This window comes from Cricetulus griseus, chromosome 2 (assembly GCF_003668045.3).
Source record: "Cricetulus griseus strain 17A/GY chromosome 2, alternate assembly CriGri-PICRH-1.0, whole genome shotgun sequence".
Taxonomy (NCBI): domain Eukaryota; kingdom Metazoa; phylum Chordata; class Mammalia; order Rodentia; family Cricetidae; genus Cricetulus; species Cricetulus griseus.
In genome coordinates, this window is record NC_048595.1 from 428259510 (window position 1) to 428274342 (window position 14833).

A 14833-nucleotide genomic window follows, 5' to 3' on the forward strand; every position below is an offset into this window, starting at 1 on the left:
GAGAGAGACCTATATTTATATGTGAGGACAAGCTGAACACTGGCACTGGGAGCCCCGATAGGAGTAGTACAATGGCCATTTGATTCAGGCTTCCAGTCTCAGAAACAGTTTTAGGAGAGGCCAACTCACAGTCTGTGTATTGCTGCTGGTCCACTCAGGCAGTCCTGAATAGTCAGTACAGACAGAACATTCCCTAGTCATTAGGGGTCTCTATGATTGGGAGATAAAACTCTAGATCCTAAACTGTCCAAAATATAAGAAAACAACAAAAGGTAGAAAGCCACAGATGTTTGGTTCTTCTCTGGCCAATAAAGTGACAGAAAGGCAGCTGTGAGTTAAGAGAGGGATTCTTTCCAAGTTAGAACTTCTACCCCGCCCACTCCCTATCCAGGACTTCTCTAGACAGGCAAAGCCCCAGAAGTGAGGGAAGATTTCTCACTTTACTTGTGAAGTTCAATGGAAGCTGTATAACTGAATTTTCATCCTTCCCTAAAGGAGAGCACAGCATCCAATAAACAATCTCCAAACATCTGTGACACTTTTAAACTCAAGATGCAATTAGAGGAACCTCCGTCTTCAGTGTTCTTAATAAAAAGCAGGGGAACCACAGGGAGAAAGGGGCTAGGGAGATGGCTCAGTTGCTCAAGTGTTTACTGTATAAGCATAAGGACCAGAGTTTGATCCCTTGAACCCAAGTAAAAGGCCAAGGGCAGCAGCATATGCTTGTAATCCCAACACGGAGACAGGAGAGCTGGCCATCCAGGCTTGATGCATTTGCAAGCAAGGGGGAGAATGAGTGACAAAAACACTCAAGTTGATCTCTGGCCCCTCCACAAAGATGTGCCCACATACAAACACATGTACAGACACATACTGATTGACACAGCAGCAGTAAAGAGGCCCATTATGAGAAAACTTCTCTGGCCAATAGAACAGAATCTCTAGAATGGTAGAGTTGGGCAAGTTAGTCACCTGGCCAAGGAACCACTCCTCAGGAAGATGAAACCACCCCTAGGAAAGTGGGTTCCCCTTATGCCATGCTAATGAGATAGGTAGAATAATTAACCTTTTAATGAGATAACGCATTTTTCCTTCTCATAATTCTCACCCCTGGAATGCCTCTTACATAACTGCAGACAGCTTAAATCTGCCCACTTTTCTAAGCTACCCAGAAAAGTGTTACATCCTTTCTTTCTTTCTTTCTTTTTCCTTCTTTCTCTCTTTCTCTTTCTATCTCTTTTCTAACCAAGCTTTCTCTAACACTCTGAGCTCCCCTAGTATGTTGGACTTTCTTATCCTTTCTCTAAAGCTTCCTTTGCCACCATGTGGCTGCCTGCTACCCTGCAGCTCACCTCCATGCAAGCTTAACTCTAATGACACTGACTTTCTCTTTCGCTCCTCCACTACCCCCCTCCAGGCATTGTGGAGATTTAGTTTTTCTTTTAAACTCCAATAAAATTATTCTGAATCTCCTCCTTCTCCTTCTTCCTTTCTTTTTTGTTTTTTGTTTGCTTGTTTTTTGTTTTTGTTTTTTTTTTTTCAAGACAGAGCTTCTCTGTGTAGCTTTGCAGCCTATTCTGGCACTTGCTCTGTAGACCAGACTGGTCTTGAACTCACAGAGATATTCCTGTCTCTGCCTCCTTAGTGCTGGGATTAAAGGCATGCGCCACCACCACCTAGCCTTGAGCCCATTCTTAAATTATTTTATTAATGAAATCAAGAATACCAAGAGGGGATTCTGGTATCATCTGGTAACCATTAAGAGATGCCCCAAATTTCTGATGACAGTACAAATGAGAAAGGAGGTGAGCCTAAGTGTGCAGTTCTGGTTACTTGGTACCTGGGGTACAACTCAGGAGTTCAAGGACATCATAGGCAACAGGCTCCAACTGAAGATAAGAAGGAAGGAAGTGACAGAGGAGAGGAAGGGAGGTGGGAGAAGGGGCTGGGGTAGGAAAGAAATACATGGATTGAAGACCTTACGTTGGAGTTGAAATGGCTCAGAGGGTAAGAGTACTTTCTGTGTAAGCAGGAGGACCTGAGTTTGAATTTCCATCACCGTGTAAAGGCCAGGTGCCTGCACAGGGCAGGCAGGCGCAAGCTAGTCCCAGGACCTCACTGGCCCTCCAGCATAGCCAAAATAGAAAGGTTTAACATCTTTAACCTGGTTTTCATTAGTTCATTTAGGAATGAAGACACTTAAAGCCAATTTATTAGTTACTACATGGAAGTTATGCTCTTCCGGTCACTGAAACATCTTCAGAGGTTGATATACACTGAGAATGCTACTTGTTAAAACCAGAAAAGGTAAAAAGTAGCCAATGAGTTTAGGGAGAGTTCACATACATTGTGTGAGATAGAAATGTATGTTACACTGTATCAATCTTTCCCAAGATGCTAAATACATAGTTATTTTTTAGTTTACCTTTTGTCTGTTAGTACATGCCCCCCAGACACACGAAGTTTTTCTTAAATTGTCTGAGTATTAAATTGAACAATGCTCTCCCTCTAGCCTCTCAATGGAATACTGCCATTTCCACCAACTTCTCCTTTTTTCAGTTAGTTCTGCTATTTAAGACAGGACTCACAATATAGCCAAGGCTAGCCTCAAGCTCATGGCAATCCTCCTGCCTCAGCCCCTCCCCAGTTGCCAGAATTATAGACATGAGCCACCACACCTCGATAATTAACTGTTCCTTTGTTCTTTTTAATTTTTAAAAATTATACTTATTTATTTATGTGTACATGTATGTGGGCAGGTGTATACCACAGCACATGTGTGGAGAGCAGAGAACAACTTGTGGGAGAAGGTTCTCTCCTTCCTCCATGTGGGTCTTGGGGATCAAACTCAGGTTGTCAGACTTGTTAACAATGTCTTTCCCTGCTGAGCCATGTGACCAGCCCTCAACCCTTTCTTCTTTAAATCAGCATCTCAAAGTGCTGCAGCATGCCTACCTTTTACCTACACTGGACTGGAAAGGGCTCTTGGAGTAAAGATTCTAAGAGGCCAATGTACAATGTCTAAATGGCTCAGACTTTAAGTATAAAATTAACTGGACCAGAAGAAGCAGGTGGATCTCTGTGAGTTCCAGGCCAGCCTGGTCTACAGAGGAAGTTCCAGGATAGCCAATGCTACACAGAGAAACTCTGTCTTGAACAACAAAACAAACAAACAAAAAATTAACTGAACCAAATGAGCCCTTGAAGGATTCCCTTAAACCATCAGATGACAGATAATGCTGACTGTCCACCTGATTAGATCTAGAATGTCCTAGGAGACAACCTCTGGGTGTGTGAACATGTCACAGTTTCTCGATTGAGGTAGGAAAGCTCTGTGCTTCCTGAATGCAGGTGCAATGCCTTCCCCATCATGATGGACTATGCATCCAAAATGTGAGCCAAAGCAAATTCTTCCTTTCTTAAGTGCTTTTGTCAGGAAACACTGGGGAAACAAGCACAGAAATTCTTATAACATCAGCACTAGTGACACAGGGAAAGCCCAATGTGTTGTAGGAGTGCAGAAGAGGAAAAGGGTATCACTCAGACTCTAAATTCTGTCCTTTCCACTGTTTCTACCACACACACACACACACACACACACACACACACACACACACACACACAAAAAAAAAAAAATCATGCAATAATTTGACCTTTTTCCTGTACTTACAGGGATGGAATTCATAAACTTACACTTGTCCCTCTTTTTAGTGAGGGATGAATTGGATGCCATCAGAAAGGAGTTTTAAATTCTTGAATGAAAAGATTGCATTAGGGGGAGCTGGAAGTATGCATAAATCTAATCATCTATGTTCAAACTACCATCTGTCCCTGCATGTCCCATCCATATACCCCAAAGGCAGTCCCACAAAACCATTTCCCCACACTTCCCCATTCCCTTCACCAGAACACACTCCTCCTTTCTGCCTTTCTCCTTTGCCTTCACATGCATCAGCCTCCCCGTGTTATTTTGGCTAAGCCACTTTTCTGGCTCTCTTGTTTGTTTTTTGTTGTAAAACTTCTCTGACAAGAGGTCTACACTAATTATCTCCATTGCCTTATTGATTGATCCTTCTTGAACTGCCTGCAGTTGAAGAGACTGGCCAAGGTCACAAATTTCCTAATGATCTGCCCTTTGCTGGTTATTCTCTGTGGTCTCCCTCCTACCTGCGGCATTGTGGCTCTTCCTCTCTGGTGATGGCAAGAGCACAGGATCTGATTCAATACAAATAAGGGTGGATCAGCTCAATGATTTTATTAATCGAATCGCTTCCCTCCTGACTCTCTACTAGTCTATCTTTAACATGAAGACAATAACTGTGCCTGGGTTTGTTGTAAGGGTTCTGTGGTAGTTTAAATGGGAATGGCTCCCAGCTGATGGAAATGTTTGTGAAGTGTGGCCCTATTGGAGAAGTGTCACTCGAGGTAGGGTTTGACATTTTGAAAGCTCACCCACTCTCAGTTCTCTCTGTTTTGTGATTGTGTCCCAAGATATAAGCTTCCAGATAACGTTCCAATGTCATGCCTGCCTACCTGGTGCCATACTCTCTACCACAGTAATCATGGACCCGCCCTCTGAAACTGTAAGCTCCCAATAAACTCTTTCTCCTATACATTGCTTTGGTCATGGTACCTCTTCACAGCAAAAGGAAAGTAATTAAGACAAATTCAAAGCTATGGCTTAGATGAAGAAGCAGTATAGGATCTAGCACACACACACACACACACACACACACACACACACACACTGTACTTTATATTTTGCTAGTTCCTCTTTCTTTGCTGTCTGCCACTCTATCCTAACTCTCTTCATCTCTAAAGTTTCCTTCACAGGTTCCTACTCTATCCAGTTATAAAAGTTCTCCACATCTCCATCACCAGGCCTTTGCCTTTGCCTTTTTTTCTCCATGCTTTTTCTCAGTAAATGATGAATTCATCTTCATGGTTGCAAACATTTCTCCTTTGTAGACGATTCTCAAACCTATGTCTGTATGTCTTTTCAATATAAACTCCAAATTCTATAGGCTCCTTTTTCTTTATCATTTTGGTGGGCCTTGAGATCGAATTCCACTATGTAGCCTTGGCTACCTAGAGCTCACTATGTAGACTAGGTGGCTCAAATTCACAGAGATTCACTTCCCTCTGCCTCTAGAGTGCTGTGATCAAAGGCATGTGTCACCACATCGACATTATAGGCCCTTATTTCAACCCAAGGATATATGGAGAGGCCTTATGGAAATCTATTAGCTTACAAGCTAATTAAAACATATTTAAAAAGTAGTTTGGCTGAGTGTGGTGGCGCACACCTTTAATCCCAGTACTCGGGAGGCAGAGGCAGGTGGATCTATGTGAGTTCGAAGCCAGCCTGGTCTACAGAGTAAGTTCCAGGACAGCCAGGGCCGTTACACGGAGAAACCCTGACTTGAAAAAAAAGGGGGGAGGTTTGAACAGAAGTACCCTCCTCCCTAGATGGACAATGGTGCTTCCAGAAGACATGGGTTATTAAATTAAAATCTCAGTGTCAGGCATGGGATACACCCTATAAACTACTGGCTAGGGAGGCCCCAGAGGTACAGAACAACACAGGTCACTGCTATCATTCTTGGTTGCCCACCACAACTAGACCATAAAACCTGATTACTGAAGACACCACTCTCTTTAGATGAAGGACATAAAGAAACCAACCTTGAACTGATTATGAAACTTGTTCCTTAATGGCTAGTTCACATTGTGTCAGAATGCATTCTGCAGGCTGCTGGGGAGAGAAGGCATCGGGGTTTTAACTAGACCTGCATTCTACACAACACCAACCGCCCGAGCAAGCTGCATCCACTGGTGCAATAGTGGTATGATGATTGTGAGGTACCCAGCCGCTTCTGAGAAACTCTGAGCTGGAGCTGACTGCGGAGGTAGCAACAGAAATGCCAGTAAGGAGGACGGTGGCAACAGCAGTGAGATTGTGGGTTCCCTCTTTCAGGTAGAGCCAATGGCACTTTCTGAAGGACTAGATATAGGATGTCAGAGAACAAAAACCAAAGGTGACTCCAGGGTTTTTGGCTCAATTAAGTAAGAGGATGAAACTTCCTTTCAGTTAAATAGGAAGGTGTTGGGTCTTTGGAAAAGCAACTTGGGATGTAAGACTATGACTTCACTTTGAAACAAATTGAATATAAAATGTCTATTATTATATTTCCACACAGAAATATTAATTAGTTTGATATTTGCATTTGTTTTAGGACTTCTTCAGGTTTGTTTTGTTTTGTTTTGTTTTGAGACAGGATCTTACTGAATAGTCTAGGCTGGCTTTGAACTCACTTTATAGCCCAAGCTGACTTCAGACTCCCTGTCACCCTCTTGAGTGCTGGGAATACAGCATGTACCACCATGTCAGACTCCCACTTGGAAATATTGAACAAACAGTCTGAAGTTGTAGAGGAAAGTCCAATCAGAGAATACTTAAGGTCATGGGATTGGTCAAGATGAATGAGAGCGAGGGGGAAAGATAAGAAAACAAAGAATATGGAGCTGGAGAGATGGCTCTGTAGTTAAGAGCATTGGCTGCTCTTCCAGAGGACCTGTGTTCACTTTCCAGCACCCACATGGCACCCACAACTGCATGTAACTCCAGTCCCAGGAGGTCTAACACCTACACACAAACATACATGCAGGCAAAACACCAATGCACATAAAATAAATCAATAAATATAAAATAAAGTAATTTTTAAAAAAGAAAAAAAAAAAACAAGGACTGAGCCCTATATACAACAACAGTTCAGCAAATGAATGGCAGAAATTTGGAGAAGAAATAAACAATGAGGTATGAAAAAGAGAGGATAGGGTTGTAATGCAGAAACCATATTACGAAAGAATTTCGAGGGCGTTGGTGGCACATGCCTTTAATCCCAGCACTCGGGAGGCAGAGGCAGGTGGATCTCTGTGAGTTCGAGGCCAGCCTGGTCTACAAGAGCTAGTTCCAGGACAGCCTCCAAAGCTACACAGAGAAACCCTGTATCGAAAAACAAAAACAAAAAAAGAAAGAAAGAAAGAAAGAAAGAAAGAAAGAAAGAATTTTAGCAAGGACCCTGCCACATCCCTGTAATTTCAACCTTTGAAAGTCTAATGGAGGAAGATAATGAGTTTGAGGCCAATTTGGCCTCATGGTGAGACTGTCCCAAAAAAAGGTGAGGAAAAAGACTTACCAAGCACCATACAGGAAAAATCTAAATGGAGAAGGGGTAGCCAATTCAAGTTTCATTGTCTCCCTTCTTTCTATCTGGCTCCTCCCATATGACAAATGTTCTGGCAGAGGGTTATAGGAATAACACCATGGTCTATTATGCCTGAAAGAAGAGCAGGCTGAGGGAAAGTCACAGAACACAAAGGGATAATACCCACATAGAGTGGGGATACTGAACAGGACAAGAGAAGAAAATACCAGTCAAATGGAATGAGATGTGTACAAGTGGGAAGCTGTCAGCATTTTCAGTGTACAAGTGCAGGACTCAGAAAAGGTTGGAATTACAGTGACAGAGGATCAGGATGAAGAGGTTAGCAGGGCCAATCATGAAATGTCTGTGAAGCAGCAAGCAGTTTGAACTTTACCCTATAAGCCACTGTAAACCACTAAAAGATGGTAAGTAGGAAAGCAGGACCAGCAGGTGTCTTTTTCAAAGAACCTGTTCTGATAAACAGAACTTCAACTGGGAAGTAGAAAGGGGATGACAGGAATACAGCTGATGATAGTTATTGAGTCATAATTGGAAATAAAGACCAGGAGGAATGCAGGTGAATCCCTAGTTAGAAAACTGATTTAACTGATGGTTCAACTTGCCAAGGTAAGGAATACAACAAAAGAAATGGGTTTGGAGAAGTACATAATTCGAGGCTTGAGAGATGGCTCAGAGGTTAAGAGCACTGGCTGCTCTTCCAGAGGTCCTGAGTTCAACTCCCAGCAACTACATGATGGCTCACAACCATCCATTATAAGATCGGGTGCCCTCTTCTGGCCTGCAGGGATACATGAGGAAGAACGATATATACATAATAAATAAATCTTTAAAAAAAGAAAAGTACATAATTCATGTGGAACATGCATGGCTTGTGAGGATACTTGTGAGATGTCCATGTGGAAATATCTAGGAGGCAGATGTGGGCCAAAGCACACAGTGCTATAAAACTGGCTCTCAGAGGCTGGTAGCAATGGCTGAGACAACCAGACAGAAGGAGAATGGAGAATAAGACCATCTTAGATACAATTCTGGGTAACACTAACATTCCTGAGGCAAGTAAAAAAAAAAAAAAAAAGGAGAGCCAGCAGTAGTGATGCACACTCCTTTAATTCCAGCACTTGGGAAGCAGAGGCAGGAGGATTTCTGTGAGTTAGAGGCCAGCCTGGTCTCCAGAGAGAGTTTCCAGGACAGTCTCCAAATCTACAGAGAAACCCTGTCTCAAAAAACAAAAAAAGAAAGAAATGAAGGAAGGAAGGAAGGAAGGAAGGAAGGAAGGAAGGAAGGAAGAAGAAAGAAAGAAAGAAAGAAAGAAAGAAAGAAAGAAAGAAAGAAAGAAAGAAAACGAGGAGAACCCCCTGTGAATGTACACAACAGAATAGTGGTTTTCAGATTGTGAGTCTCCCCAACTTTCCCCAGTGCCTTTGACATAAACTCAAGCTTAGGAAGAGCAGCAGTGGGTATCGTCTTTGTATAAGTAATGCTCTAGAGTAGGCTGGAACCAGACTATGCTATGGCTGCGTTTAGGATACTGAGTCAGATCAATGTTAACTATCGCCATATTATACCAGAGAGTATTTAAGTGTTCAAGACATTCAGAATACAGCAACAGGAGTCATTGGTGTGCTGGATATCCTTGTGTAAAGTCTAAGGAGAGAACTGCAAAATCTCTATCTCTGTTAAGGGCTCCCACCCAGAGAAAGCCAACTTCATGCAGCTGCCCAGGTTTTGGTGTCAAGGGCTGATTCCTAGCCAGAGGTTGCCAGCTGCAGAGGGAGGGGCTCTATTTTGGGCTGCCTGCTGTCCCTGAGCCTGGCCAATTCTGGTTTGAGCAGCATGCAGCCCCAGTGACTCACACACCCATGCAAACCGCCTGTGGCTCAGTGGCATGGCCTCAGAAAGCCAACCACAGGCCAGCTCCCTCCTCACCCCATTACACTGGGATAAATAAATAAAGATTCCGCCAGCAACCGCACAGCCTGATAGCAACCATATGGAGAAAGAAAGGCATGGACAGGGCCAAGGGAAGGAACTCCCTCCAGCAGAACAGCCAGCAAGGGCCTACACCAGTCCATTCACTCTAAACATTGTCTTTAACATAATCATACTGCCATGTAAAACAGTTCCTTGACTTTTCTTCCACTTCTAAGGATGCCTCCCAGCCTCTAGTCTTGAGCAAAGGTGTATTTGATGGATCTTAGCCTACATAAGGATCACCCAGTAGACACCATACCCAGCCCTGAGCCATCAACATTACTGGGAAGAGTTCCAGTATGCCAAAACTAGAGAAGATATTTAAGCATTGGACAGGGGTTACTTTCCCATCTTTTTGCTTTAATTCTTGCCTTCAGAAACTCTGATTTAGCCGGGTGCACACCTTTAACCCCAGCACTCGGGAGGCAGAAAGCAAGCAGATCTGTGAGTTTCAGGCCAGTCTGATCTACACAGCAAATTTCCCCTTTACTTGTGTCACTAGCAATTGGTGTCCATAGGTTCTCTAAAAGAGAAAAGTTTATTTTTCATTGTTGTATTTCTTTGATTGTTTGGTTTGTTTTTTGAGAAAAGATCTCTATGTAGCCCTGTCTGGCCTAAAATGAGCTATGTAGACCTCTCTTGAACTCAGAGATCTGCCTGCTTCTGTCTACTGAGTGCTGGGGTTAAAGGTACATGCCTGGCTAAATCAGAGTTTCTTAAGGGAAGAAATAAACAAAAAGATCAAATGTGGGGAAGTAACCCCGTCCAATGGCTAAATATCTTCTCTAGCTTCGGTATCCCAGAGCTCTCCCTTCCCTCCTGCCCTTGTGCTCTGTGAGCCTATGGCCTTTTGCTAGCAGTATTTCCAATGGGAATAGAAATGGCCCAGGCCCTGACCGCACCACCCTCTGACACTAGCCTGGCTTCCTTGCCTGTTCATCCCAAACTGTCTCCTGGTTTGTTTATTTTCTATTCGGTGTTGCTTATTTTGATGGCACATCCTTTCAGTCCAGTCTCAGGTGACCTCCTGACCCTTTTATGTCCTGTTTATAGGACCCCAGGCAAGCACAGTAACTGAAAAGATGCTGTAGCTCCACAGCTCCAGTATCAAACCTTTCAGTTCTAGCAGTTATATGAGACATTCTGAAGATTGCACAGGCGCCCTAGGCCACAAGAATTCTCATCACCCAAGTGCTCATGGTTCCCTTCACTGCTGTATACAACCAGTTAAATTTGTGAGATACAGCAGGGATGGTTAGAGACAGCCTTAAGCATACAGATTTCAGCCACTTGACTGCTGGGGCTTAGTTTCCTTATTTTCATATGCTGTTTCTTTTTTATTTAAATTCTTTACTACTCATATTTACATATCCATCCCCCCCATTCCCTCGCCCTCCCATGTTCTCCACCAACTCCCCCAACTCATCCCCCAACTCCTCCCCAGGGATAATGAGGCCCTCCACCAGGGACCTTCAAAGTCTGTCATATCGTTTGGGGGAGGGCTTAGGCCCTCCTTGCTGTATCTGGGCTGCAATAGTATCCTTCCATAGGGAATGGGCTCCCAAAGTCCATTTGTGCTCTAGGGTTAAAGACTGGATCAACTGTTAGAGGTCCCATAGACTGTCTTGGCCTCCTAGCTGGCACCCACACTCAGAGGGCTTGGTTCGGTCCAATACTGTTTCCCAAGCTTTATGACTAGGGTCTCCATGCTCTCACTAGGTCAGGTCATCTGTTTCTGCAGCACCATCTTGGCTCCTTTGCTCCCTCCTCCCTCTCCACAACTGGATTCCAGGTGTATGGTTCAGTGCTTAGCTGTTTCTCCTTCGAATAGCTACTGGATGAAGGCTCTAGGAATGGTAACCAAGGCAGTAGACACCAATCTCATTATAGGGGAAGGGCATTAATGGCATTTTCTCCACCACTGCTTAGATTCTTAGTTGGGGGTCATCCCTGTGGATCCCCTAACATTTCCCCTGTGCCAGGGAGAGCAAAAGTGCTTGCCACCAAACCTGATGACCTTGAACCTCAGAAACTACATGGTAAAAGGAGAGAAATGTTTCCTACAAATCCTCTGACCTACACACACAGACACACACACACACACACACACACACACACACACACACACACACACACACAGACACACATTTTGTCTTACAGGGTCTTGATATGTAAGCTTCTTGGCACTCACTTTGTAGCTCAGGGTGGCATAAAACTCCCAGCAATCCTCCTGCCTCAGCCTCCTTTTGACTAGGATTTTACAGGCTTGAGCCACACACCTGACTCGGGTGTTGTGTTTTGCCACCAGCTACCTCAATAATTCTGGTTCTCTGAGATCTGAGTGGACCACAGTCAAGACTTCAGACTTAAAAATATAAATGGGACTGAGAGATGAGCGACTGTAGCCTTCTGGTTTTGTTGTTGTTTATTTTTTCAAGACAGCATTTCTCTGTATAGTCCTGACTGTCCTGGAAATCACTCTGTAGCCCAGGCTTGCCTCTAACTCATAATCCTACCTTAGTTTCCCAAGAACTGGGACTGAAGGCTTGTGGTATCTCACCAGAGCAACTTTTATTTTTACACACACACACACACACACACACACACACCAACACATTTCTTTGATGGCAACTGATTTCACATGCTTCCTCTACAGGGCTCTCTCTTCCCTAATAGCATGAAAAAGATGATCCTTCAATTTTACAAATGAAATAATAGTGGTTCTGAGGGAAGAGATTTGTTCCAGGCTATAAAAACAAACCTTGAGCATAAAAGACTTCCTCAAATACAACTCTAATATGAAACATTGTATCCATGGGACACATTGCCACAGTTTCACAAGATACCCTTGGCACAAATGTATTAAAATATTTATTTAAAAAACTCATTAAGCCCCTACTACTTCTAGCTACTACCATCCATGTCAAGGATACAGAAATACATTTGTCCAGTCCTTGATTTCAGAAATGTTCATAGTTCAGTACAAAAGACAGTTATAGTCCTGGACATATAAACAGTAAGTGGTACATATGTAAGCCATAGCACTTTATTAGCAGGTAAGGATTACTCTTATAAGGAAGGTCTAGAAAGGCTTCCCAATAAACTGAAGCTAATGCTTAAAAAGATAGAGCCAGGCCGGGCGGTGGTGGTGCACGCCTTTAATCCTAGCACAGGGAAGGCAGAGGCAGACGGATCACTGTGAGCTCAAGGCCAGCCTGGTCTACAGAGGAAGTTTCAGGACAGCCAGGGCTACACAGAGAAACCATGTCTCAATTAACAGAAAGAAAGAAAGAAAGAAAGAAAGAAAGAAAGAAAGGAAGGAAGGAAGGAAGGAAGGAAGGAAGGAAGGAAGGAAGGAAGGAAGGGTCTTCTACAGAGTAAATAAAGAGAAGGCAAAGACACAGACGAGTGAAAACAGCATTTGGGGAAATTGAAAGTCATTCCATACAGCTGGCACAGAAAGCACATGGAGCAAATGTGTAGAAGTTAAGTTGGAGAGGCATGAGGCAGGAGAATTAGCTTGGCACAGCTTCACTGAGTGGCTAAGGGAGAGAACGCGCATGTCATCCCTGGACTACGTTAACCTCCTTTCATGTTCAAATTAATGGAGAGAAGAAGCCAGTGAGAAAAAAGTGGACTAGAGAATCTCTTACAAGTTACAGTTTAATAGTCTCCCCCCCACCCCCGACACACACACACACACACACACACACACACACACACACACACTAATAAATAAAACATTTTGACACCTATTAAGCTTCAAGACTTCAACACTCCTCATGCAGAGTATGAGTGCTCCAGGACAAGGATGGAGCACCCACCTCACACTTTTTTTTTCTCAGTGTTAAGACTATGGGTATGAGAGCTCAGCCATGTTTCCGAGGAAGAACTGAAGGTCCTCAATCAAGAACAGTCACTTTATGCCTCTCCCTGAGGGAAAAATGCTAATTTTCCCATTTAGAAAAGGTATGAGACATAGACTTTGTCCACAAAAAGCTTACAACTAGTCTAGATGGCAAAACAGAACTACGAACAATCCATATATAATATTCTAGAAGCATTGTCTACTTTCATCATAAAGTAGCAATGTGGGTAACTAATATTCGTAAAATTAAAATGGAGCAACAATACTAAGGTACTACCCACATAACCAACAAGTTCCAGAAGAGTCGAGAAGGGAAAGACCAATATTGACTGGTATTATCAAAGGTCACTATTATTAATACTCCCACTGTTTGGCACTCAGTGGATATTTCTTTTGGCCAAGCTCAATCCTTAGAAGGGAAACCTAGGCAGAAGCTTCTGACAGGCCACAATTATCTACTCCCCATTCATTCCTGTGCCAGTCCCCTTGTATAAACACTGTGATTTTCCACAGTCTACTGTGCCCACAGACAGTCCCCAAATGGTAGCCCTGGGCTTTTTACACCTTCCTCTATTGCTGGATGCTAAAGGGACTGGACAACGAATGAATGAATGAACAACCACCCTTCTACTACATACAATCCAGATCTCAATAAGCAGAAGTTAATAGTGGCAAATCAACCTTCCCAATGCTAAAGAACTCTCAATGACACCCTATATTCCACCTTAACAGAGATGTTGAGTAGGAGAAGCCCACTTTTGCCTTTTCACTCTTTCCCCCACATTCTCTACACACATATCAAGCTTCATCAAACTTTCCACAGGCAACTTTTTCAGGCAAAGGGCTTTCCAACCACACAAGCCACCTAACGCCCAAAATGCAGGTTGCCACCCAGGCACTCTGCCCAAATTTGTAGAAGAAAAAGAGAAATAGCAAATCCCCTACCTGTACCATAAACTGTTCCAAGAAAGAATTTTCTTCAAATGGCTCTGTCTTCAATCGACCTGTAATTAAGAAGAGATAGAGAAAGGAAACATGAGCCTAAGGATGGGCTTCATGCCTATCAGATGATAGGGAAAAGCCCAGAACTTCTAGGAAAAGAAGTCAGAGACCCTACACCCAGAGAGCCCTAGGACATAGAGAGAAGGGTTGAGAGTATAGGACAAACAGAAGGAGAAAATTGGAAGTGATTAGCAACACTGGTTCAGTAGTAGTTTACTCTAGAAGACTGACAAATGTTACATAGAACTTTTCCTGAAACAAGAGCTATAGAGGTTCCTCAGCTCTGGATCCCACATTCTGCTAACACAATTTTGGATAGCTGGTGGCCCTTTCCAAAGGCTTTCCTCCTCATTGTCTATAACATGTCTGGACATGGCTATGGCTTCAGCTAGGTACCTGAGGCAGACAGAAGGGACATCCAGTATCAAGTACCCAGCTGCTAGAGTACCTAGCACCTGTTTGTTGTTTTGGGTTTTCGTTTTTTTTTTTTTTTTTTTTTTTTTTTGAGACACGGTCTAATGTACCCCAGACTAGCTCTGAACTTACTGTGTAGCCAAGGAAACTTCCTGTCCCTATCTCTTGAGTGCTGGGATCATATGTGTATACCAACACTCTCTTTTATGCAGTTCTAAGGACCAAACCCAGGAGCTGGAGTGTGCTAAGCAAGCATCCCACCAACTGATCCACACCTTTAGCTCAAGAAGTATCTTTAATGCAAATTATACTCTGTAGGGGACAGTAAGCCACGACTGTTAGAGGCTGG

The 14833-nt window shown here is 43.3% G+C and overlaps 1 protein-coding gene across 1 annotated transcript in view; it reads right to left on the reverse strand.

Moving 5' to 3' along the window:
* Nucleotides 1–14833, reverse strand: part of Nhej1 (non-homologous end joining factor 1) — a 95844-nt gene that overhangs the window by 65733 nt on the left and 15278 nt on the right. Inside the window, exon 5 of the mRNA XM_027397253.2 lies at nucleotides 14014–14072. Coding sequence (XP_027253054.1) covers nucleotides 14014–14072 — 59 coding nt within the window. The remainder of the gene's footprint in view (nucleotides 1–14013; nucleotides 14073–14833) is intronic.